The following is a 23,891-nucleotide window of genomic DNA, read 5'->3' as shown; positions in this document are numbered from 1 at the left end:
CTGAACTATGTTTTAACTTGAAAACGCTGCCTTTTTAGAGTTTCCCTGATGATACAGCTGTGCCTTGAACACAAGCCCTACAAGGAGAGGCTGAGGGAGCTGGGATTGTTTAGCCTGGAGAAGAGGAGGCTCAGGGGTGACCTTATTGCTGTCTACAACTACCTGAAGGGTGGTTGTGGCCAGGGGGAGGTTGCTCTCTTCTCTCAGATGGCCAGCACCAGAACAAGAGGACACAGCCTCAGGCTGCGCCAGGGGAGATTTAGGCTGGAGGTGAGGAGAAAGTTCTTCACTGAGAGAGTCATTGGACACTGGAATGGGCTGCCCGGGGAGGTGGTGGAGTCGTCGTCCCTGGGGTAGTTCAAGGCAAGGTTGAACGTGGCACTTGGTGCCATGGTCTAGCCTTGAGCTCTGTGGTGAAGGGTTGGACTTGATGATCTGTGAGGTCTCTTCCAACCTTGGTGATACTGTGATACTGTGTTTTATTACAGACTGGAAATAGTCTCTGTACTGTAATATGCATGGATTTAAAGGAAGGGTAGTTGCCATTAATCACTGTGTGGTACTGCACTACCTCACCTCTCTGTAGGCAGAAGGAATGGAGACCAAGCTAGGTGGTGTAGACTTTTCCCTTGTTCTTCCAGCCCTCCCCTTGGACTGAACTTAGGAGCTGTCACTGGAACACAGTGGGTTTCATCTCAACATGAGGAGAAACTTCTTTACAGTGAGGGTGTTGGAGCATTAGAATAGGCTGCCCAGAGAGGTTGTGGAGTCTCCTCCTCTGGAGACTTTCAGAACCTACCTAGATGCATTCCTGTGCGAACTACCCTAGGGTATCCTGCCTTGGCAAGAGGGTTGGACTCAATGATCTCTGGAGGTCCTTTCCAACCTCTAGTGTTTTATGTTTCTGTGATTCTTTCCCCTTCACTAGATGACAGTTGAGGAAAGGTCAGAAAACACCTTATGATAGAGCCATAAAGCATTATCTTGGTGCACTCGAGGCCACAGCACTAGGTGGAAGAGGAAGAAAGTAAAACATAGTATGGCCTATAATCAGTTTTGGACTGGTGATTCTTAGCCTTGCCTTTCATAGAATCATAGAATCAACCAGGTTGGAAGAGACTTCCAAGATCATCCAGTCCAACATATTACCCATCCCTATCCAGTCAACTAGACCATGGCACTAAGTGCCTCATCCAGTCTTTTCTTGAGCAACTCCACCGCCTCTCTGGGCAACCCATTCCAATGGCAAATGACTCTCATGAATGACAAATCACTCTTTCATGAGAAGCAAGGGATAGAGGAGCACTGACAGTGTTGTGAAGAGTTCCATTGCTTCTGACTGCTTCTCTGGGGTTCAGAACTCTCTCTGAATAGGAAGTTCATAGTATTACCTTTTTCATGTTGTAGAGAAAAAAATTTCTTATGAAGAAGATGAAGAAATATTATGGGGAGAAGCCCATGCATTTCATGAATGTTTAATCTGTTCATGTTGATTGCACAGCAAACTGCTTGAATGATTGAATTTCAAAAAGAGAAATCTTGTGGGAATTGTCAAAATAATTTTAAGCAACAAACTTTCTATAAGTTCTTATTTAAATCTCAGCTAAACTGTATGTCTGAATTCCCACATTGAACTGGAGTTAACTTCAAACTGCAGTCTTCCAGTACTAGAGGTCTTACAATGCCTTGGAAAACATGAATTTTCTTCAAAGCAAAGATTTTAGCTTGACTGTCTTTTAGTGGGACAAAAGTTGTGCACAGTACAGAGCTGTATGACATGCAGGGAAGTGGTGGAGGCACCGTCCCTGGGGGTCTTCAAGAAAAGACTGGATGGGGCACTTAGTGCCATGGTCTAGTTGATTGGCTAGGGCTGGGTGCTAGGTTGGACTGGTTGATCTTGGAGGTCTCTTCCAACCTGGTTGATTCTGTGATTCTTGGGCCACTTGCTAATCACAGAATCAGAATCAATCAGGATTGGAAGGGACCATGAGGATCATCTAGTTCCACCCCCCCATTTTAGCTTGACTGTCTTTTAGTGGGACAAAAGTTGTGCACAGTACAGAGCCGTATGACATGCAAGACGTTGTCTTTGGCCACTTGCTAATCATAGAATCAGAATCAATCAGGATTGGAAGGGACCACAAGGATCATCTAGTTCCAACCCCCCTGCCATGGGCACGGACACCCTACCCTAGATCAGGCTGCCCATAGCCTCATCCAGCCTGGCCTTAAACACCTCCAGGGATGGGGCCTTAACCACCTCCCTGAGCAACCCATTCCAGCCTCTCACCACTTTCATGCTGATCAGCTCCATTCTCACGTTCAATCTGAATCTCCCCACCTCCAGCTTTGTTCCATTCCCCCTAGTCCTGTCACTCCCTGATATCCTTACTAATTCTCCAGTTATTAAGCCTGTGCACATTATTCCTGAAAGCGAGTTCCTCTCTAAGTAGCAGAGGAGCAGAAACATAGTCTTGTCATTTTATCTTTTCAGGTATGCAGTGAACCAAGCCTATGCACATTATTCCTGAAAGTGAAGTCCTCTTTAAATAGCAGAGGAGCAGTAACATAGTCCTGTGATTTTATTTTTTGCAGATATACAGTGAACCAAGCCTTTGCACATTATCCCTGAAAGTGAAGTCTTCTTCAAATACCAGAGGAGCAGTAACATAGTCCTGTCATTTTATTTTTTGCAGATACACAGTGAACGAAGCCTTTGCACATTATCCCTGAAAGTGAAGTCCTCTCTAAATAGCAGAGGAGCAGTAACACAGTCCTCTCCTTTTATTTTTTTCAGGTATATGGTGAAGCACAAATCTCACTTGAGATTCTAAGTCCTTCAGCTGCTGTTTATTTCCTGAAGTATGGATTGAGGAAGAGGAAAGGGGATCCAGTCTGGAGACCAGATCTCGCACTATATGATCTCTCAAGAACTTTGCAAATGAAGAAGGGTCACAGTTGAAACTTTTTATAAAATCTTGTTAGGATGCTTCACGCTATGGCAGGTCAAGACCTGTTGTGATTCAGAAGCAAAAGGGTTTTGCTTAAAACTATTTTTTTAATGTTGTTAGCCTTCTAGTCTGCAATCCAAATTGTATATTTTGATAGCAGCAGTTTCTTCTCTGTTTTGTTAAATTAGCCACATTTTTAAACACTGTGTTTTTGTTCCTTACTAGAAAATAGATTGATCTTCACTGCAGGTTCAAAGGATGTGTGTGCGTGTGCGCCCGGGCGCACGTCTGCGTGTGTATATGTGTGTGTGTGTGTGTCTATACATATAAAAATGTATAAAAAGAAACCCCTTATAGACACACTTAGACACACATAGATGTTACCAGGCTTTCTAAACCACTTAGCTTCTGGCTTAGTTTGGGTTTTTCTTTGCTTATCGTTTCACTTACGGAAAATACTGCGTTGTGAATGATACTACATTTTAGTCACTAGGCCTCGCAAACTGAGCAAAGTGAAAAGTTGTTTTGGATAAATCAGAATGTCGACCTGTATGTGTATATTCTGTCAGTCTTTGCTGAAAAAGGGAAGATGGAAAGGCAAAAAAAAAAGAAGCTAGGAACACTTCTTTTGGATTCGTAATGTCCCGGGTTACGAAATCTTTATGGTAGGGATGCATTCAAGTCATGTTAACTTTAAATTGCAGGTCTCCATACAGGTCTCCTTATTTAAGCTGAAAGTGTGCATGTGTACATTCCCATCTATCAAAATACCTAAATGTTAATCTAGATTAAACAATGAACAGACAAGGAGAGAGTTTGGATTTTTTTTTTTCTCCAGGTGAAAACACCACAAAGAATGAATTACAAACTCTTTGCATTTATACCTCTGATGCCATCTCTAAGAATACTTTATTGTGAGGAAACTAGCCCAGGCTGTGTCTGCAAGAGCTGTAAGTTTCTGTGATGAGTGGCTAACGTGGCCTCCTATCAGTCCTACGCTGGAATGGAAAATGAGCCTCCTCCAGTTACCAAAGAACACATTTTTTGATCTACAGTATATCTGAGGCTGGATGACCCTGGTAGTTGTATGACTTTCTGATATCTCTGTATCTATTTAATAAGCTAAGTTGATGTTGCATACCAGTGAATGTTGAGAACAACCCAAGTATTGTAACACCTGCATGATTATTTTTTTCCTGCGATAGAGAATACCTGTTTATACTCCTGTTCTTGAAATTCCAAACTATGGGGGTTTTAATAGACTTTACACTTAAGGTTTGACAAGAGTAAAATATTCTGCCTGTTCTGTTTTAGTTTTTGCTTTTTTTTTATATTTGATGTTCCCTTCATTTTTAATAAAAACAGAAGGCACATCATTGGAGGTTCTCTGTAAAACTATGTCTTAAATTTAAAGAGGGCTGTGAGGTCTTGATTTTAGTTATGTTTCCATCTCTGTTACGTCAAAACTGCTATTTTTTAATGTTTTGATGGGTTTTTTAATGGAAACATAAAACATCAACAAAAATGAAAAAGTAACAAGTAAACTACCAAACAAAAAACCCCAGTGGCTCCAAGATTAGGAGTTGACACTGGATTTTTAAGAGGGTTCTCTAAAGAGATTTAGAAGAGCAGGCAATATAGGTTTCCTCTTTGGGCAAGTACCAAATGTCTGTGCTTATTACAAAGGTATCCACATCGTGCATGAGTGAGCTAAAACATTCAAGACTTTGTTTTGACCTTTACTATGATTGGAAAAGCTGTAATGGCTACCAACACAGCAGCCATAACTACTGCTTTAAAGAGTGACATATCAGTTGTGTGTTTTTAACTCTCAGACATTTCCAATTACAAATACATTTTTTATCAGGCTTGATCAGTACTTGCTGGTCCATCCAATTACAAAAAGACTTCACCAATGGGCAATGACCTGAAAAAGCAGATTCTGAAGAAATGTGTGCTTCACACACGCTGTGATATACAGACTGTATAGTGGTCTTTAAATGGTCAAGGTCCATTTCTCTCTTCTGTCTTGCATTTCACTTGTGTTTTAAGTGCGTGTGTAATCCCAGGTCCAATACTGTATACAGCTGACGACTTGGTTTAGGAGTTAACGTATGTACGTATTGGGAGTAACTCCTCTGAAACTAGTGAAGTTACATGGATGTGGAACTGGCAGAAGAGCAAAATCCATGAAAGCTTTGTATGGACTGTGCCATTTTTTTAAAGGGGTTGAGCATAGACCTTTAACGTCTTCAGATTTTATACTTGCCAGTGATTTACGTCACAAGTTGTAAAGTATGTGTTTGTGAAGGAGCTGGCACCTGATCCTGCATATTTCTGTCAGTCATAAAAGTAGTGATGTTTATAAAATGAGCCATTTTGCAATCAGATTCCTGCTGACATTATTGGAAGTTTAATTAGGTTGTCAGAATAGCATTCCTGCTGCCTTCATAAATAACTGCACATAGATTATGAAACTACTTGGACTTTAAAATTTAGCCTTACAGCAGCATTTTGCAGCACAGCTGGAATGTGAGACACTTATGTTATGCTTAATTTATCTACAAGTTAATGTAGAGTAATAAAGGAAACTGATACTTAAAACTGGGGAAGCTGGAGGATCAGACATCTGTTGTAGTGAGCTGCTTTCTTATTGTTGAGCAAATTTGACGCACTACTTAGAGGTGTATAAAATGTGTAAATTGTACTCAATTAAAATGTATAACTAAAACTGAGCTACTTCACTGATTTTATCTAACAGTAGAGTGATACTGCCATGGGAATCGGATATCAAATTGGCTGCTTCTATTAAACATCTCAAGTGTCTTAGCTCTACATTGTTTCATAAGCGCAAGATGAAAACCGTTTTGAAGTCTGCTATTGGGCTCCCATACTGTCAGCAGGTGATTATTTCTTTTAGTAGCCAGTAGATACATCTAAAGGAATGACTGGTGTATTAAAATCTCAAATATATATGATGTATACTGTTTGAGCTTCCTGAATACTCCCCTGAACAAAGCAGATAAAAGCAGAACTTTCTTGGTAAGGGAAAGTAGGGCACCTGCAGCGACTTGCATACCTGAGGAAAGAGCAGATTGACAGCCTCAGCTGAGTAGGCTCAGCTGTTTAGTTGTCACCTGGTAATTTTTGTAGTGAGATGCTTTCACTAATAGGTGCTGAAGTCAGAGCTTGAGCTAAGCTATTTATATAACTGCTGTAAATGGTTTTGTTTCTGAAAACAGATGATGTTGATGATAGCCAGTTGTGTGTTAAGTTGCCCTCGATCATAAGCTGAACTGTTACATGAGCAGCAAATTTGCTTTTGACTTCTATTTGGTAAGCAACCAGTCTATAAAATATTACCATTCTCTGGAGGCACCTGAAAAAGTATGTTTTATTAGTACAACTTCTATTCTTTTTGCTGGTGAAATATGCACTTAGTTGCTAATTCTTGTGAGCACTAAGGAAAGGAAAAATAGTGGTCAAAATTAATGGCTTAGTGATTTTAAAATTTCATGTCATGAATGCATTTTAATTCAAAAGCAATAACGAATGCCAAGTACTTTATTAGAGAAATGCCTTCATGAAAAATTAAAATCCCTGCCTTGAAGAAACTGTTGGCCAAGTAGGTTACAGTTCAACTAATCTGTGGAAGAATGTGCCACAAAGTGGAACATCTCAATGTCATATTCTGGACATACTCCTTTCTTGTTGAAGAGAAATGGTACTTATGCTTTCATTTTTCTGAACAGTAAAATAGTGTAGTTTACCTTTTTTGGCTTGGTTTTACCCCAAGACTCTTAGTTGAAAGCTGATCATTTTAAGTATGAAGTTGAGAGGGCTAGAGCTCCTCTCCTGTGAAGACAGAGAAGTTGGGGCTGTTCAGTCTGGAGAAAAGAATGCTCCGAGGAGACCTTACTGTGGCATTCCAATATCTGAAGGGAGTCTACAGGAAAGGTGGTGAGGGACTTTTTAGGGTGTCAGGTAGTGATAGGACTGGGGGCAATGGAGCAGAACCAGAACTGAGTAGATTCAGATTGGATGTTTGGAAGAAGTTCTTCACCATAAGGGTGATGAGACACTGGGACAGGTTGTGCAGGGAGGTGGTGGAAGCCCCATCCCTGGAGGCCTTTAAGGCCAGGCTGGATGTGGCTCTGAGCAGCCTGACCTAGAGTGAGGTGTCCCTGTCCACAGCGGGAGGGCTGAAGCTAAATGATCCTTGAGGTCCCTTCCAGCCCTGACAATTCTATGACTCTAAGTAGAGCTGACAAATATAAAGGTTGTTTCTTGGTGGAAATCTGATCCTGTGGGTAACATGGAGTCCATTGCTCAGCTGTCATTGACTAGTCTATAGGTCATTCTCCTCAGTGGTGATGCTATTACAGAAGCAAGGTTGAGAATAATGGGATTTCATGGAGCAGAATTCAATGGTAGGTAGTACTCAGTGACAGGTCCTGCATCCAGACTGATTTACTGTATTGGTTTTTCATTAACCAGAACTTTTATAACTTTTGAATAAGAATGCAAATGCACAGAACAATCTCAGATGTTTGAAATCTTACCGCCGAGATCAGTTCATGTGTAGAGCTGGAAAGTATGAGGTGGTACATAAAGTCTGTAAGAAAAAAATCCTTGGTTTATGGCTTTTGTTTGCATCTGTAAATTCTTTAGCCCATTTATTTTATTCCAAATTCAGAAAAAAAAAAGTGCTTGCCTCACAAGGTTGCTGCAGCTATCACTGCAAGTTGTCAGAGATGAATCTTCAACTGCAATTTCTTGAAGATGTGGCTACATGAGTTTGTAGGGGAGAAATTCTGACCTATGCCAGTTAGACAAACTTCTAACAGTGGCTTCAGAGGTTCAAGTTAAATCTTTTAAGAATCTGATGAGGACAGCAAGTACCAAAGGAAAGGAAAGGAGAAGACAAACATCTCATGACATTAAACCTTCGAACACACTCATAGCATAAACTTGGTCAGTGACTGCTTCGATAAGTCTTTAATTTTGGGATATGCCTTGCCACTTGTTATTTAAGATGAAAACTTTTTACAGTTAGTAGTTTAGTATCAGCTCAAGTCTGATATGAAATTTCTTAGCAGAAATACCTTGAGGACTTGCAAAGATGGAATGACATTTGAACAGTCAATTCAGGTGTGAAAGAAGGGGGGAAATAGTGTTTCTCTTGTTTCAATCCAAACCAACTCTGTAGTTCCGTAATACTGAGTGGATGTTTACCACTGAAAAACCAACACAAACAACCTTAAATGCTTCTTTTCAAGAGGGCAGGAACAAGCAAAAGCTTATCCAGGAGATTTGTCCAGCTCCTTAACTTCTTCCCTGATTTGTCTTCCTGCTCATGTCTCCCAGCCTGGGAACGTTCCCAAAGCTGCAAGCTTTCCAAGGACATCAGCTCAGTGCATATTCATGAATTATTCCTTTGCTCCATCTTCATCAGTGCCTAAGCAGAGCGGTGGAAGCACAAGAAGCAGAAGCTCCTCCCTGTTGCCGATCAAGGAGCTGGTTACAAACTTCAAAAAAGAAAAAAAGACAACTACGTCCTACTGAACACTTCCTCCTGCTGCTTTCTAGTTTAGTTTTCACCTGCAGCAATGAAGCTTGGAGGTTTTAAACACAAAAATATTGAAGGCAGACTAGTTATTATTTCCTTAATTGTTGTGGAATCTCCTGCTATTCTCCAAGGATCTTTGACTGTAGATGTCTCCCTGTTCCTGCAGACAAATATTAGGAGCAGAATGGTGGATAATTATCCTGAGCTCCATGAAATTGCATCAGTCTTAACCTGAGACTGGATGAGATCTAAGCACTTAATGACCTGCCAGCCTCTGTCTGGCAGCTGGCAAATGTTTTGAGGAGGGGCACACTGGTTTGCATTGTTATTACAGGATCATGGAATGTTAGGAGTTGGAGAAAATCTTGGAAGATCATCTAATCCAACCCCCCTGCCAGAACAGGACCAGCTAAGCTAGGGAATAGAGCAACACACCCATGTGGTTTTGAATATCTCCACAGAAGGAGACCCCACAACCCCCCTGGGCAGCCTGTTGCAGTGTTCTGTGAAAAAGGTTTTCTTTACATACATGTGGAACCTCCTATGCTCCAGCTTGCACTCATTGCCTCTTAACCTATCCTTGGACATCACTGCCTCACCAGGGCAGAGCAGAGGGGGAAGAGAAGTGTTCTCAACCTACTAACCACAGCCCTTATATAACCCAGGGATGCCTTTGGCCTTCTTGGCTGCAGTGGAACATTGCTGGCTCTGGCTGATTTTGTCCACTAGGACCCCCCGGTCCCTTTCTCCTGCTCTGCTCTTCAGCAGGTAAGTGTTCAGCCTATACTGGTCTGTGGAGTGTGTCCTTGTGTGATGGTCTGGGTGTTACCTGCCCTCCCCCCACCCCTGCTCCACTTTGGAAATCATTCAGACTAGACTCAGCTTGCTCTAGAAATTGAATGGAGCTTTTATATTTACAGCTTAGCACAATGTACAAGCAGGTATTTACAATCTATACAGTTATAGAGAAATATGCAAGTTAAAAGGTAATACAGAAACACAACAGCCCTCCCAGAAACGTGTGTCCCCAGGAGGAGCTCTCAACTACCCTTCCACCTCCTTTCCACCTCTCTACCTCATTCCTGATTTGGCCTTATGTTCAAGGTGAGTTTGGAGAATCAGCCAGGGAGGTTAGGAAGGGGAAGGAGTAGTTACAAAGACAGCAGGTTAGGGAGACAAGTGCATGCAGCCAGAGCCAGAGAGCAACTCTGTTATTTATGTTTGTGTTCTTCTTTTTCTATATCTCAGCAAGCCTATGAGTGCAGTAGACATCCCCATCGTTTCCTTTTCACAGCCCCTAATTCCTCTCACCAAAATACTGCAGCTAGCTTCAAACTGGCATGCACACCCATACCAAATATTTTCTTTTTATAGTAGTAGGATGTGTTAGGTTCTATCTGTAATGCCAAGACAAATGTCTGGGTTTCTTTAATGCAGCACTTAATGTTCCGTCCCACACTTAGCAATGCAGTGTATGGCATTGTTTGCAGACTAAATGACTCCTTCAAAACCAGCAACAACCTTGAAGCTTTTAGCAACAAGACAGAGAAATGGGGGTTCTGCTGGGTCGTAAAATGATGACAAGGTGAGGAGGTTCAGTGCCATCAAAGGAGTAGTATTTCTACAGTGGCTGCAGGCAGTCATGATTTATCTTTGCCTAACTTTTTGCTTGTTTTGTGGTTGTTTTGCTCTGGAGGTTAGAGGAAGCGATGTGTGGTTGTTCTATTGTCTGAGCTGTCAGGAAAAAAGTCTATATGGAAACTCTTAGGTTAAGATTTCAGTGCTGGAAAATAATGACACAACTGTTTCATTGTGCCATTTTCTTTAGTAGAATCTGCAACTGAAACCATGTTAATGAAGTAGTGATCTGACTCAGCTTGCTTGCTTCTTTCTCCCTGCCTAAGCAAGCTGACCTTGCAGAACCCTAATGTAGGTCATGAGGTAAATTGACATAGCGTGTACATTAGCTGAGTATGGAGCTAATAACTGCTAAAGACAGCAGTTTTTCTACTATTGGAAATTGATTACAGTGTAAAGAAAAATTATTAAGTAGTTTAAAGTCAGGAGAAAGATCTAAGTCCCCACATCTGTCTGAGAAAACAGCTGCTTGCATAGGGCCAAATCGATTTTGCATCAGCAATGCCGTAACGTGATTGATATAAAGTATTGACTCTGAGATGGATTTCTTTGTATCTTTACATTTTCTAGCAATTCGCTGCTTTTACCCAGCGACATAAATGTTTGGTAACTTCTTTGCCTTCCTATAAAGGTAGCAAGTCCAGATACTGTATCATATGCACCTGGAAGGCAAGAACTCTGCCTGCCGTCTGCTGGAGAGTGTGAATGATTGTTGCTGGCGACTTGCACTTCTAAATAACATGTCTTGTGCACTACAGAAAGAAATTCTGTGCTGTTAACTTCTACCTTCCTGTTGCAGTTTAAAAAACTCCAGTTGTTTAAAGCAATATGTGCATCCTTCAGCGTGCTGCTAAACCTGATTTTCTGAAGTTGCAGGACAAAGTGCAAACCCTGATACCGTGTCACACAGTTCCATTACATATTTTCTGTACTTTTCCACAGATGACTTTTAACTGTTGCACTTGCAAAAGAGCACAGGGAAAGAAAATTAATTGTTGTATATCAAATATTTCCAGTATTCACAGAATTACAGAATATTAGAGGTTGGAAGGGACTTACAGAGATTGTCAAGTCCAACTCCCATGCCAAAGCAGGATCCCCTATGTTAGTTTGCACAGAAATGCATCCTGGCAGGTTTGGAAAGTCTCTGGAGAGGGAGACTCCACAACTTAGAATCATAGAATCAACCAGGTTGGAAGAGATGTCCAAGATCAGGCAGTCCAACCTAGCACCCAGCCCTGTCCAATACACTAAACCATGGCACTAAGTTCCCCATCCAGTCTCTTGTTGAACTTCACCACATCCCTGGGCAGCCCATTCCGATACCAATCACTCTGTGAAGAACTTCCTCCTCACATCCAGCCTATTCCTCCCCTGGCACAACTTGAGACTGTCCCCCATTGTTCTGTTGCTGGTTGCCTGGCAGAAGAGACCAACCCCCATCTGGCTACAGCCTCCTCCCTTCAGGTAGTTGTAGACAGCAATGAGATCACCCCTGAGTCTCCTTTTCTCCAGGCTAAACACCCCCAGCTCCCTCAGCCTCTCTTCACAGGTCTGTGTTCCAAGTCTCTCACCAGCTTTGTCTCCCTTCTCTGGACATGTTCTGTATCTCAACACCTCTCAGAGCAGACTGTTCCAGTGCTCTTTCACCCTCACTAAACTAAACTAACTAAATTTGTTGCATGCAACAGTAAGATACAAGCAAAACAGCAAATGTTCCTCACCCAAATTACAGCACCAGTGTAGGTGCACCCTTTGAAGCTCACTGAATTCTGCATGAAATAGTCAGGAATCACCAACATACATTTCACGGGAAAAAAAGGCAATGAAACTCTGTGTCTTCCTACTGCTGATTCAGTCGCTGTGGATGGATCTTCTAAGCCTTCAGGGCAAGCAGAAGGCTAGTAGTCTTAGCCTAAAATCTATTCCTCTAAGAGCCTTCATCTTGAGTTGGATCTGTGGTGGTGGGGCTCACTTTGTGACTAATGTAAACCCTGCTAAGTCCTTTCAAGCACTTCTCTGTCTCATAGATTTTTTTATTTCAGGGGGCAGTTAGGTGGCTTGTTGTAAACAGATTACTTTGTTTTCATTTTTCAGGGGTACAGACAGAATTTGTCAGCGTTACTTTATTCTAGGAAGAATGTGACTTGTTTGGGTTTGGTTTGTTTATGTAGTATGTTTCTTCTGTGTTGAGTCCCCTCTTTCTCTGACTTGAGTGGTTATTTTGTCACTGGGAGAGCAATTAATATGGTTTCATTAAGGGCTCAGAGAGGATTTACTGTGGTTTTTCTCAGTTCCTAAAAGGTAACTGTAGCAGAGGGAGGCAGTGATTTCTTCTTCAGAAGGCTACATGGTGGAAACTGCCCGGGGGAAAAAAAGAAAGGCTCAGTAGAGCAATTCAGTGTAGGAATCAGTTGCTGATGAAGTGGTGGAAACTTACTTCTTCATCAGAGGTACTACAGACATGGCTTAACTGGGCTCTGGATAAGCTAGCCTGTGGTTCTGCTTTTATGAGGAGATGGTCCTGAGGATCTGGTTCTGAGCAAAGCCTTTGATACTGTCCCACACCACACCTTGGTCTCTAAGCTGGTGAAACATGGGTTTGATGGGTGGACCACTAGATGGATAAAGAACTGGCTTGTTGGCCACACCCAAAGAGTGGCTGTCAATGGGTCCAGGTCCAAGTGGAGGCCAGTGACAAGCAAAGTTCCTCAGGGATCAGTCCTGGGACCAGTCTTGTTCAACATCTTTGTCGGTGCCATGGACAGAGGCATTGAGTGCACCCTCAGCAAGTTTGCTGATGACACCAAGCTGTGTGGTGCAGCAGACAGTCTGGAGGGAAGGGATGCCATCCAGAGGGACCTGGACAGACTGGAGAGGTGGGCGCACCTCATGTGGTTCAATGTCATGCGGTTCAATAAGACCAAGTGCAAGGTCCTGCATCTGGGTTGAGGCAATGCCAAGCACAAACACAGGCTGGGTAGTGAGTGGCTGGAGAGCAGCCCTGAGGAGAGGGACTTTGGGGTGCTGGTGGACGAGAAGCTCAACATGAGCCAGCAGTGTGCACCTGCAGCCCAGAGGGCCAAGCAGATCCTGGGCTGCATCAGGAGAAGTGTGGCCAGCAGGTGGAGGGAGGAGATTCTCCCCTTCTGCTCTGCTCTGCTCTGCTCTGCTCTGCTCTGCTCTGCTGAGGCCCCATCTGGAGTACTGCATCCAGTTCTGGAGCCCCCATTACAAAAAGGATGTGGACATGCTGGAGCGTGTCCAGAGAAGGGCCACGAGGATGCTCAGAGGGCTGGAGCAGCTCTGCTATGAGCACAGACTGAAGGAGTTGGAGCTGTTCAGTCTGGAGGAGGTTCTGAGGTGACCTTCTTGTGACCTTCCAGTATGTGAAGGGGGCCTACAAAAAAGCTGGAGAGAGACTTTTTAGGCTGTCAGGAAGTAACAGGACTAGGGGGAATGGAGCAAAGCTGGAGATGAGGACATTCAGACTGGGCATGAGGAGGAAGTTGTTGAGCATGAGAGTGATGAGAGCCTGGGATGGGTTGCCCAGGGAGGTGGTTGAGGCCCCATCCCTGGAGGTGTTTAAGGCCAGGCTGGATGGGACTCTGGGCAGCCTGATCTAGGGTAGGGTGTCCCTGCCCATGGCAGGAGATTGACACTAGGTGATCCTTGTGGTCCCTTCCGACCCTGACTGATTCTATGATTCTGTGCTCTCCGAAGACCTGGACTTTTCCATGAGTCCACATATCCCAAGTTGTGTCCTTAGTAGCTCAAGGTGTTTCAAGGCCACTGTTCATTCTCACATCTGGTAGAGGTGTGCAGTGTGTAAATAGAAGCTCCTCAATTTAGTTACATGCTGATATTCCTGAGTTGTGGGCTTGCCTGGTGCTTTTCAGCACCCTGAGCAATAACCACTCTGCCAAAGACCAGCTCCTTCACACTCTGAGTGGTGCCCAGAGACAGCATAAGAGGTGATGAGCGCAAACTTGAACATAGGAAGCTACAGTAAAATATGATTGGGAACTTCTTAGCTTTGAGGGTAGCAGAGCACTGGAACAGACTGCCGAGAGAGGTGGTGGAGTCTCCTCCAGGGTCATCTAAAACCTGCCTGGATGTCATTCTGTGCAGCCCGCTCTGGGTGAACCTGCTGTGGCAGAGGTGTCGGACTGGATGGTCTCCAGCGATCTTTTCCAGCTGTTGCCGTTCTGTGATGCTTTGGTAGTGGCAGCAGAGTGATTGCCTCTCGGTGAGGCTGTGGTGTCGCAGCCCTGCTGAGGGCCTGCTGGGGACCCATGAGCAGTGCCTCAGGCCCCTCCTCGTGCCTCATGCCCCCTGCCTCGTGCCTCATGCCCCCCGCCTCGTGCCTCATGCCCCCTGCCTCGTGCCTCATGCCCCCCCCTCCTCGTGCCTCATGCCCCCAGCCTCGTGCCTCATGCCCCCCGCCTCATGCCTCAAGCTGCCTCTCGTGCTTCAGGCCCCCCCTCGTGCTTCAGGCTCCCTCCTCGTGCCTCATGCCCCTCCCCCTCGTGCCTCATGCCCCCCGCCTCGTGCCTCATGCCCCCCCCCGCGTGCCTCAGGTCCCCCCTCGTGCCTCAGGCCCCCCCCCCCCCGTGCCTCAGGCTCTCCCCTCGTGCCTCAGCCCCCCCCCCTCGTGCCTCAGGCTCCCCCCCCGTGCCTCAGCCCCCCCCCCCCCCCATGCCTCAAGCTCCCCCTCGTGCCTCAGGCCCCCCCTCGTGCCTCAGTCCCCCCCCCCCCCCCCTCGTGCCTCAAGCTCCCCCTCGTGCCTCAGGCTCCCCCTCGTGCCTCAGGGCCCCCTCGTGCCTCAGGCTCCTCAGGAGCCCTCCACCCTCGGGCCCTCCCCAGGAGCTCTGGCTTGTTTCCCGCTCACAAACCACCTCCCCTGCTCCCCCAAACCCGTTTTGATAAAACCGAAGGTATTTTCCCATTTCTCCTGTGGCTGTGTCAGCGAGGTGCGGGGCAGGAGGCTCCAGAGGAAACAGAGGACAGTGGTAAGTTTTGCCCTTCACACCTGTTATGCAATTCAGTTGGCTGCTTAGTTCAATCAGTCAGTTTATAATTAGCAGAAGATGGTGGCATTCAAATGTTGTTCTGAGTAATCTTCTAATAATGGCCAGGATGATTTTCCTATGTAAATATTAACAATCAAGTTTATTTGCTGATTGTTTCCCCTGCCAATTAGTCGTGTTGCTTAATTTACACTTACCTCGGCTTAAGCAGAAAAGCACTTACAAGAGTTGCTTCCTGTTTGGGTTTTGTTCAGATCCAGGTGGAAAAAAAATTACTTTTTGTAACGTACTTTAAATGCAACCTGTACCCATAACAGCAATTTGTTACACTGTTGGTGTTTTTTGGCCTTTCCTCAAGTGTAAACTGATATTTACCTCCTCCATGTGATCGTAGAATCATAGAATCAACCAGGTTGGAAGAGACCTCCAACATCATCCAGTCCAACCTAGCACCCAGCCCTAGCCAATCAACTAGACCATGGCACTAAGTGCCTCATCCAGGCTTTTCTTGAAGACCCTCAGGGACGGTGACTCCACTACCTCCCTGGGCAGCCCATTCCAATGGGAAATCACTCTCTCTGTGAAGAACTTCTTCCTAATATCCAGCCTATACCTACCCTGGCACAACTTGAGACTGTGTCCCCTTGTTCTATTGCTGGTTGCCTGGGAGAAGAGGCCACCCCCCACCTGGCTACAATGCCCCTTCAGGTAGTTGTAGACAGTAACAAGATCACCCCTGAGCCTCCTCTTCTCCAGGCTAAACAGGCCCAGCTCCCTCAACCTCTCCTCATAGGGTTTGTGCTCCAGGCCCCTCACCAGCTTTGTTGCCCTTGTCTGGACATGTTCCAGCACCTCAACATCCTTCCTGAATTGAGGGGCCCAGAACTGGACACAGGACTCAAGGTGTGATCTGACCAGTGCTGAGTACAGGGACAGAATAACCTCCCTTGTCCTACTGGCCACACTGTTCCTGATGCAGGCCAGGATGCCATTGGCTCTCTTGGCCACCTGGGCACACTGCTGGCTCATCTTGAGCTTACTGTCTATCAGTACTCCCAGGTCCCTTTCCTCCTGGCTGCTCTCCAGCCACTCAGTCCCCAGCCTATAGCGCTGATGGTTTGGGTGTTCCCCCCCCCCACTTTAGAAATCACCCAGACTAGACTCAACTGGCTCTGGAAATATGAACGAAGCTTATATTTACAGCTGGCACAATATACAAGCAGATATTTACAGCATATACAGAAATATACAAGGTAAAAGGTAATACAGCAACACAACTCATCTCCTAGAAACCTGAGTCCCCAGGAGGGGCTTTCAACCACCCCTTCACCTTCCCCCTACCCCTCTCTGAGCCCGGGTCAGGGATGTTACCAGGAGGCTGCCTACTGTAGTGCAGCCCTCTGATTACTATCCCTTATTAGTTATACAGGCAGGGAATGATGAGATTAATAGCAGAGGGCTAAAAGCTATCAAAAGGGACTTCAAGACACTGGGGAAAGCAGTTGAGGGAGCAGGGGCACAGGTAATCTTTTCATCTATACCCTTAGTTACAGGCTGGAATACAGAGAAGAATAGGAAAGCATATTTGATGAACAAGTGGCTCAGAGGTTGGTGCCTCCAACATAACTTTGGATTCTTTGATCTTGGGGAACTTCATCTTGCCACAGGTCTGCAGTCAGCAGATGGGATTCAACTGTCACAGAAGGGGAGAAGGACCCTGGCACATAAGCTGGCTGGGCTTGTTAAGAGGGCTTTAAACTAGAATGGAAGGGGGAGGGGGTTAAACATGACAGCACCAGAGATAAATCAAAGGGAATTGAGGATGGTAGGCTAGAGCTAGGGGTAAAAGCAGCAGCCCAGCTGAAGTGCATGTACACTAATGCACGCAGTATGGGTAACAAACAAGAGGAGCTGGAAGCTCTGGTGCTGGAGGAAAACTATGATATTGTCGCCATCACTGAAACGTGGTGGGATGGCTCACATGATTGGTGTGCTGTAATCAATGGCTGCAGACTCTTCAGGAGAGACAGGCAAGGGAGAAAGGGCGGGGGAGTGGCACTGTTTATTAGGGATGCTCTGGATGTCATGGAGGTAGACATCAAGGATGATCAAGTTGAGTCATTATGGGTGAGACTTAAGGCGAAGGCCAACAAGGCTGATATCCTGGTTGAAGTCTGTTACAGATCACCCAACCAGGAAGAAGAGGTTGATTTATTACTCTTTAAGCAACTGGAGGCTGCCTCAAGATCACCTGCCCTTGTTCTGGTGGGCGACTTTAACCTACCAGACATCTGCTGGGACTTAAACACTGCAGAGAAGCAGCAGTCTCAACCTTACCCCAGTCCCAAGGAAGAATAGAGGTTTGGCCAGAGGTTAAGAAGCAAAGTGGGTGCTGTCAAGGGGTTTTGTCTGAGTTTAGGGTAAGATACGAGGCCGAATTTTTGAAAGGTTTTAAATAATTTAATAATATATACAAAGAGAATTTCCCCCAAACTTATATACAGTTAACTCACACAAGTTCTTTGTATGCGGTTAGTGAAATTATTTTACAGAATGTCTATTTACTGCAGGATTAAGGAATTTGGTGGAGATTTGAAAAGGTTTTGGGTAGAGAGTCTTGTGGCATAAAGTGCCACTGGCAAAGTCACTGAGATTTCTTAGCTGCTCAAATTGAGAATGTTCAGTTGCTCACTAATTGGAGTCTCAGTCTCTGTGGTCCCAAATATGTGTAGCAAAAGCCATGTGGTTGATCCTCGTGGATCTAAATAGTTCAATTCGACTATTGGGTCGCGCTGTCTGAGAAGGCTCCATGGGCACGATCGGGCTGGGAACAGCGAGCTGGAGTGGCAATGGGCTCGGAGCAGTGGCCGTCCAGGAGCCTTCGTGAATTGCCCACTGGATCAGTGCAAAGTACTGTGGGATAGAGTCATATACAGAGGTAGTGGCCCCAGGTAATGAAAAGGCTAGGAGAGGTGGGCGGAGGAGGGTAGCAGGAGCACTGAATTGTCCTATTTATAAGATGTGGGCCAAGATTGATGGTCCTTTGGCCACAATACCGTCCAATCAGCATCTGGCAGCAGGCCAAAACATGCCAAATTAGGAAGAGTCCATAGGTCTGGTACCCCCAAATATGGGAAGAGCACAGGTAGGCCACACACTAAGTTTGTGGGCTTATGCAACCTGTTTACATCAACCTTATATAACCAGGGCAGGCCAGACTCTAAGGCACCAGGCTTATTGTGCTCCTTTGTCCACTTAATTTGTTTTCCCCTGGTTTAGGCAGAAAAACATGTTTCAGTGGGAAAACATGTCCAGGCAAGCATAGGCCTGTAAATAAGCCTATTTGGGCCTATGTGGCCCTCCACCACAGTGGGGTAGCCCAAAATGAAGGGTGAGGTTAGAGAGATTCAATTCAGCCAGCAGCCCAAGAGAGTGTGATTATCTAATGTTTTTGTTTCTTGTTCCTATACTTCTCAGCAAGACTGTGAGCAAAGTAGACATCACCATTGTTTTCTTTCTACAGCCTGTAATCTAGTTCTTCTCACCAAAACATTCTAGCCTGCTTCAAACTAGCACACCCCGTTATTGAGACGACCACAGAGGTTGTTAATTGATGTCCAAATATTGTAAGAACAGTCATAGTGTTGTCTAAATTTCTATAAACCTTCCCCTCAAACCAGTGTGGTGCATCTTCACATGTGGAAGTCAAAACCACACCACAAAACTCCATTTTTTTAGAACAAGCCTTTAATGGAAATGTCATATGTTATCACAGTATCACCAAGGTTGGAAGAGACTTCATAGATCATCAAGTCCAATCCTTTACCACAGAGCTCAAGGCTAGACCATGGCACCAAGTGCCACGTCCAATCCTGCCTTGAACAGTTCCAGGGATGGCGACTCCCGTCTTGGTGACTTCGGAGTCACCAAGATGATTTAGATAGGCAGCTTCCAATAGAATTAGCCCTGTTTCATTTTCATGACTCTTTCACCTGAAGCTCTTCATAAGCAACTTGCTAATAGATCAAAATGATCATTTCTTAAAACAGAATTGTGGAACTGAGCCAGATATTACTGTAAATTGGTGTGCTGCTGGCAGTAGTTGTGGGAGATGTCAGTGTGCCTCACCAACCTTAATGCGTTTGTATTCACAAGGAAAATAACACTTTCCTTTTGGCCAGTGGACTGTTTGGGTACAGAAGTAAAGTAAATTTAACATTTTGTCTTGAAGACCAGATTAAGGCTGAATGCTTTTCTATGAATAATGTACTCAGAGGGAAAAAAGGGCATAGGGTGGGAGAATGAAGCTAGCTGTGAATCAGAGTTGAACCTTGAGAACTGAGGTTAAGAGGTTAACTGAGATAGGAGGGGTGAAGGGTTAGATGAAACAAAGAGGTAAAAGATTCTGAGATCTTCCTTTCTGCTCCCTGAGCTCTTGAGGTTTCACTGATCTGGTCTCACTGTGGTTTGTCTCACAGAATCAATCTTTTCTCCCACAGTATCTTTTCACTAACAATAAAATGCTCTGAGATGCATGTACCTAGCAAAGTGACCCAGGCTTTCAACACTTCTGTCATGGGTTTAAGAAACTGGGATGTCTTAAGCCATAGATTACAGACCTCCAGGGGCTAAATAGGTCCAGGAGGTGGACACCAGAAAATGTAATCTTCTGTTATTTCATCTCATAATGCCTGCATCCCTCCTACACATAAACTAACTGCAGAGCCAATTCTGCCTTTTTCTCTCTCTGCTCCCTTCCTGGCAGTGCAGACTCCCTTATCTCTGGGTTGTGGAGGAATTGATTGTATGGCCTGGAGCTGCTAAGCTGAAGTTTTAGCTGTGTAACTGGAGTTTGCTATGAGGGGGGAGGGTAGAGAGGCATGGTGGGAAGGGGCATTTGAGGCCTGGGATTTGGGGCCTGGTTTGGAGGAAGGTGTGGAACATTTCCTTTACTCCTCTTGGAAGGTGTAAAGAGCATCTGTCTTTGCTCTCTAAACCCAAAACAAGTTCTCATAACTGGATCTGAGTACTGAAAAATTTGGATTAATTAGATGTAGAGATCTGAAATGTCGCCCTTGTACGCTAAGTGAAATTTAATAGAGCTCTTTTACCTATCAGTCTACCAAATTCAGGAAGCATCTGTTTTTTCTCCCTATTGTTTTACAGTTCCTGAGAAGGTTAACAGTAAAGATATTTCTACCAAGGCTGTCTTGTGAGGGAATTCAATATATGATTATACTTGCTGGGCCTTTGTTTTAGCCACTGTTAACTTACTTGCCTACCTCACTAGTGCACTTTTCTAAACTCATATCTTTCCCCATAGCTATGTTCTCTAACAAGGTATTGGAGATGATTTAATCCTTTCTGATTATATATCTTCATAGAAAATAGTGCATGTGAGCTGTGCTTTGGTGTCCCTCTGGTGTTCCTGATAACTCAAGAAATCAATTTGCTCTCCTTTGAACAGAGTATGTCTTTGATACTCAGTTCTTCATACAGAGGAAGTCAGGAAGACTTTCTCTTGCAGAAAAAGGTCTTTTGGACAATTGTGTTGCTAGCTGATAAATCCAGAACGGTGGCCATGTCACAAGCCTTTTTCAAGTGCACAGCAGATTTTGCCAGCCTCCCACAAGGCTGCCAGATGGAGCTTCCTCTTGTCTTTGACACACGTTCTGTCTGAACTCGGGCAAGGTCATAAATCTCCTGAGAAGCAACCCCCATTCCTAACATGAAAAGAGCTATTCAGGAGAAACTCAATGATTTCATGAGGCTTTCTGCTGTTGTTCAGGTACCAAGGACTGATCCAATTCTTGGTAGAGCAGTTCTTCAACTCTCATTTTTACAAAATAAAACAAGATGCACTGTCTAATAAATATGAGGATGTAGGATCCTTGTCTGCAGCAATCTGTGGTATAAATGGATATGTAAACTACTAATCAAAGTCAAGAGAAAAACTCTAAATGGTTTCTTATAAAAGACTGCACGTAGAATAATGAATTTTAGAGATTAATTAGGTGTAGGAATTACAGGATGAAATTCTCCAATTTGTTCTGTGAAAACAAAAGTGATAATCATAATTTCTTCTAACCTTAAAACTAAGTGATTTTTTTTTGGAGAGTGGTTTGCTTTTCTGTGCAGAAGAAATTTGGAGAGATTTGCTTTATTGTACCAGTAAATACCAGTGTGCTGTAACTATCACAAGAATGTCATCTGCAATTGAAGTAGTTAAAAACCAAACCAAAACAAACCAGGTAGACAGAACATACAAAACGTTTACATAACCAGACATGTTTGTTTGGAACCGCTAGAAGGAAATTTATTACAACAGGCTCATAGATGCTTAAAGTAACAATTGCCAAAAATGTCTTATCCCTGAAGGGTGTTAAACCAGTTCTAGAGTTCCCTCATTTGATTTAAGACAATCAGTTCTCTTTGCAGGGAAATGCAATGGATCAATCCGAGGTGAATTCCTTGTGCATTCATTGCAATTGAAAGGTCCATTATCTGGCTTCCTAGAGCACATTATCAGCTAAAGAGCAGTTCATTTGGGGGCCCTGGCTGTTGCTTTTGGGTTAGAGCTTGTACCTTAGTATGACTTGCTTAGCTATTGCAGTGTAAGTGTTAGAGGTGAAAAGCAGCTGTGCTATCTTTCAAACAGTGTTTACAGATGTCATCAAGGTATTGGCATTAATTAAGTCTGATATCTTTGTGTATAGTATTTACCAATGTCCTCTCTGAGCTTTGCAGAAATATTTTATTATGCATTTTTAATTGTTTTTAAAAAAGCAGTTAAGATTATTTTGTTCCTCTGGAATTCTGTAGTTATCATCATGAAGATAAACAACCAAGCTGTAATAATTAAACTGTAGCAGAGATTAGAGGATTTAATCATACTTAGAAAACTGCCAATTATCTCTGACCGGAGTGAAGACTTTGTAAAATGATATGGTCCTGATGCATGCTGCACTTCAGAGACAATGAGAAATTATGAATAACATTTAACCTCTCACTAATGCTGATTACTCTTATCCATGAATTTTGGGCATCAGGGTTCTTTACAGGTGTATACATTACCTTGCACTTGCTCCATTATTTTACCCTCCAAATTATTGAAGGACAACCCCACACAGTGCTTTTTATTAATGCAGTACCGTCATGTCTGAAAGATTTCTATGCATAAGAACAGAGCAGAAGAGTGAAATGTTTTTCTCTCTGCAACATTTTCCTCTTTTCCCCCAAATATTCTGTTAGAATAGGGGCTTTACTAAAGCAGTGCAATTCAAATCCTTCAAAACATTTGATAAATGCAGTTGCTAAAAGCCCTCATCTCCAATAGTTTTTCTTTTGTTAGACTCTGAAGTCTGGTTCTGGTTATTTCAGTACATCTCTGTTTTGCACATGATCACTAAGCAAGTCAAAGGAGGCAGGACCAACACAGAAACCGGCAACAGTGATGTGTAACATCTGGAAGGGATGTTTCAAAGCTAAGCAATGACACAGGAGTTCTTTAATAATATCTAATTGCAAGGATAAAATATTTTTTCGGCTGACTTTTCTGAGGGAGATGTTTTTGTTGTCATCCTCTAAGCAGGGAGATGTTTTCTATCTGGGTCTCACCCCTCCCTAGGACTTGTGGCTCAGAACATGGGAGGTTTGCATCTGAATGGAGATGAAAGAGCTTCACTGGCAGCTAAGGCCAAAGATGGGTTGCAGCTGATTCCTGAGGTAAATGAGCTTTTGTGCTGGAAAGTAGTTCATGCTTTTATAGTAATAGGATCTAGCAGCCCTCGGTTGAGATAGCGACAGTTGGTGCTATTGTACTTCATTTAGGAGATGTGAAGCAGTTTTTCCTTCAGAAGTAAAGGCAGCTTTCAGAACCAAAGCTTTAGCATATGCATATGGCAATATTGGTAGTTCTTTGTGCAGTGTGGAGTACTTAAGATTCATCTCTTCTTAAAATAAAACTGACACTTTATGGTACAAGCATATGTTTTAAATGTAATTTCTGCGAGACACTAGTGATGTGACTCAGTTTTCTCAAGAAGTGTCAGACTCTGTATGGTATCCTAACATGGGAGTCCCAATTCATCTTTATAAATATTTTGCTATCCTGATAGCTGGAAATGGCTCAGCTGAAATCTCAGGCTTATCTCAAAGTGAAGAAGGGGAATGGAGAGTGGACTGTGGCTTGCTGTATCTGCATAGTTTTTTCCCTGTTTGGGATAACTTCAATCTTCTGATCTCTAGGGCTGTCATATCAGGACCTTAGTACTTTTTCTCTGGCACTGTATTCTCAGGGGAAGGCTACAGAAGGAGCATACAGGCAGCAGAAACACCTTTTAAAAATGGCAACTGTTTATCTTGTGTGCATTTCTCTGTAGAATTGAAGGCTGACAACACTGCTGTTCCTGCAGTCTGAGTACATGTGAAAGAAACCCACAAAACGACCTACCACAAAAAAACCAAAACCAAACCACAGACACACAAACCCCCCCCCAAAAAAAAAACCAAACCAAAAACCCAACCTAACTTCTGTTGCTCAGTCTGCATCCCAGTTACACCTCAACTTCAGGAGCCTTCACAGAACCTGCCAACACCCAGAAGCTCTATCTTTACTTGTAAGCTATTTCTATACTGTAAGGATAGTTTCCTTCATTTCAAACTTTAGCAGGCTTTACATATTGAGTCTTCTCCTTCATTTGA

At 43.9% G+C, this 23,891-nt stretch overlaps 1 protein-coding gene across 1 annotated transcript in view; it reads left to right on the top strand.

The window, feature by feature from the left end:
* Window positions 1-5,682, top strand: part of CDC73 (cell division cycle 73) — a 140,306-nt gene extending 134,624 nt beyond the window's left edge. Inside the window, exon 17 of the mRNA XM_064147163.1 lies at window positions 2,798-5,682. Within this exon, the coding sequence (XP_064003233.1) occupies window positions 2,798-2,834 (37 nt within the window). The 3' untranslated portion in view covers window positions 2,835-5,682. The remainder of the gene's footprint in view (window positions 1-2,797) is intronic.
* Window positions 5,683-23,891: the final 18,209 nt, after the last annotated feature.

The sequence above is a fragment of the Pogoniulus pusillus genome, chromosome 8 (assembly GCF_015220805.1).
Source record: "Pogoniulus pusillus isolate bPogPus1 chromosome 8, bPogPus1.pri, whole genome shotgun sequence".
In the NCBI taxonomy this organism is placed as follows: domain Eukaryota; kingdom Metazoa; phylum Chordata; class Aves; order Piciformes; family Lybiidae; genus Pogoniulus; species Pogoniulus pusillus.
Note: the sequence above shows the minus strand (reverse complement) of the source record. Positions and strands in the feature narration are given on the sequence as shown.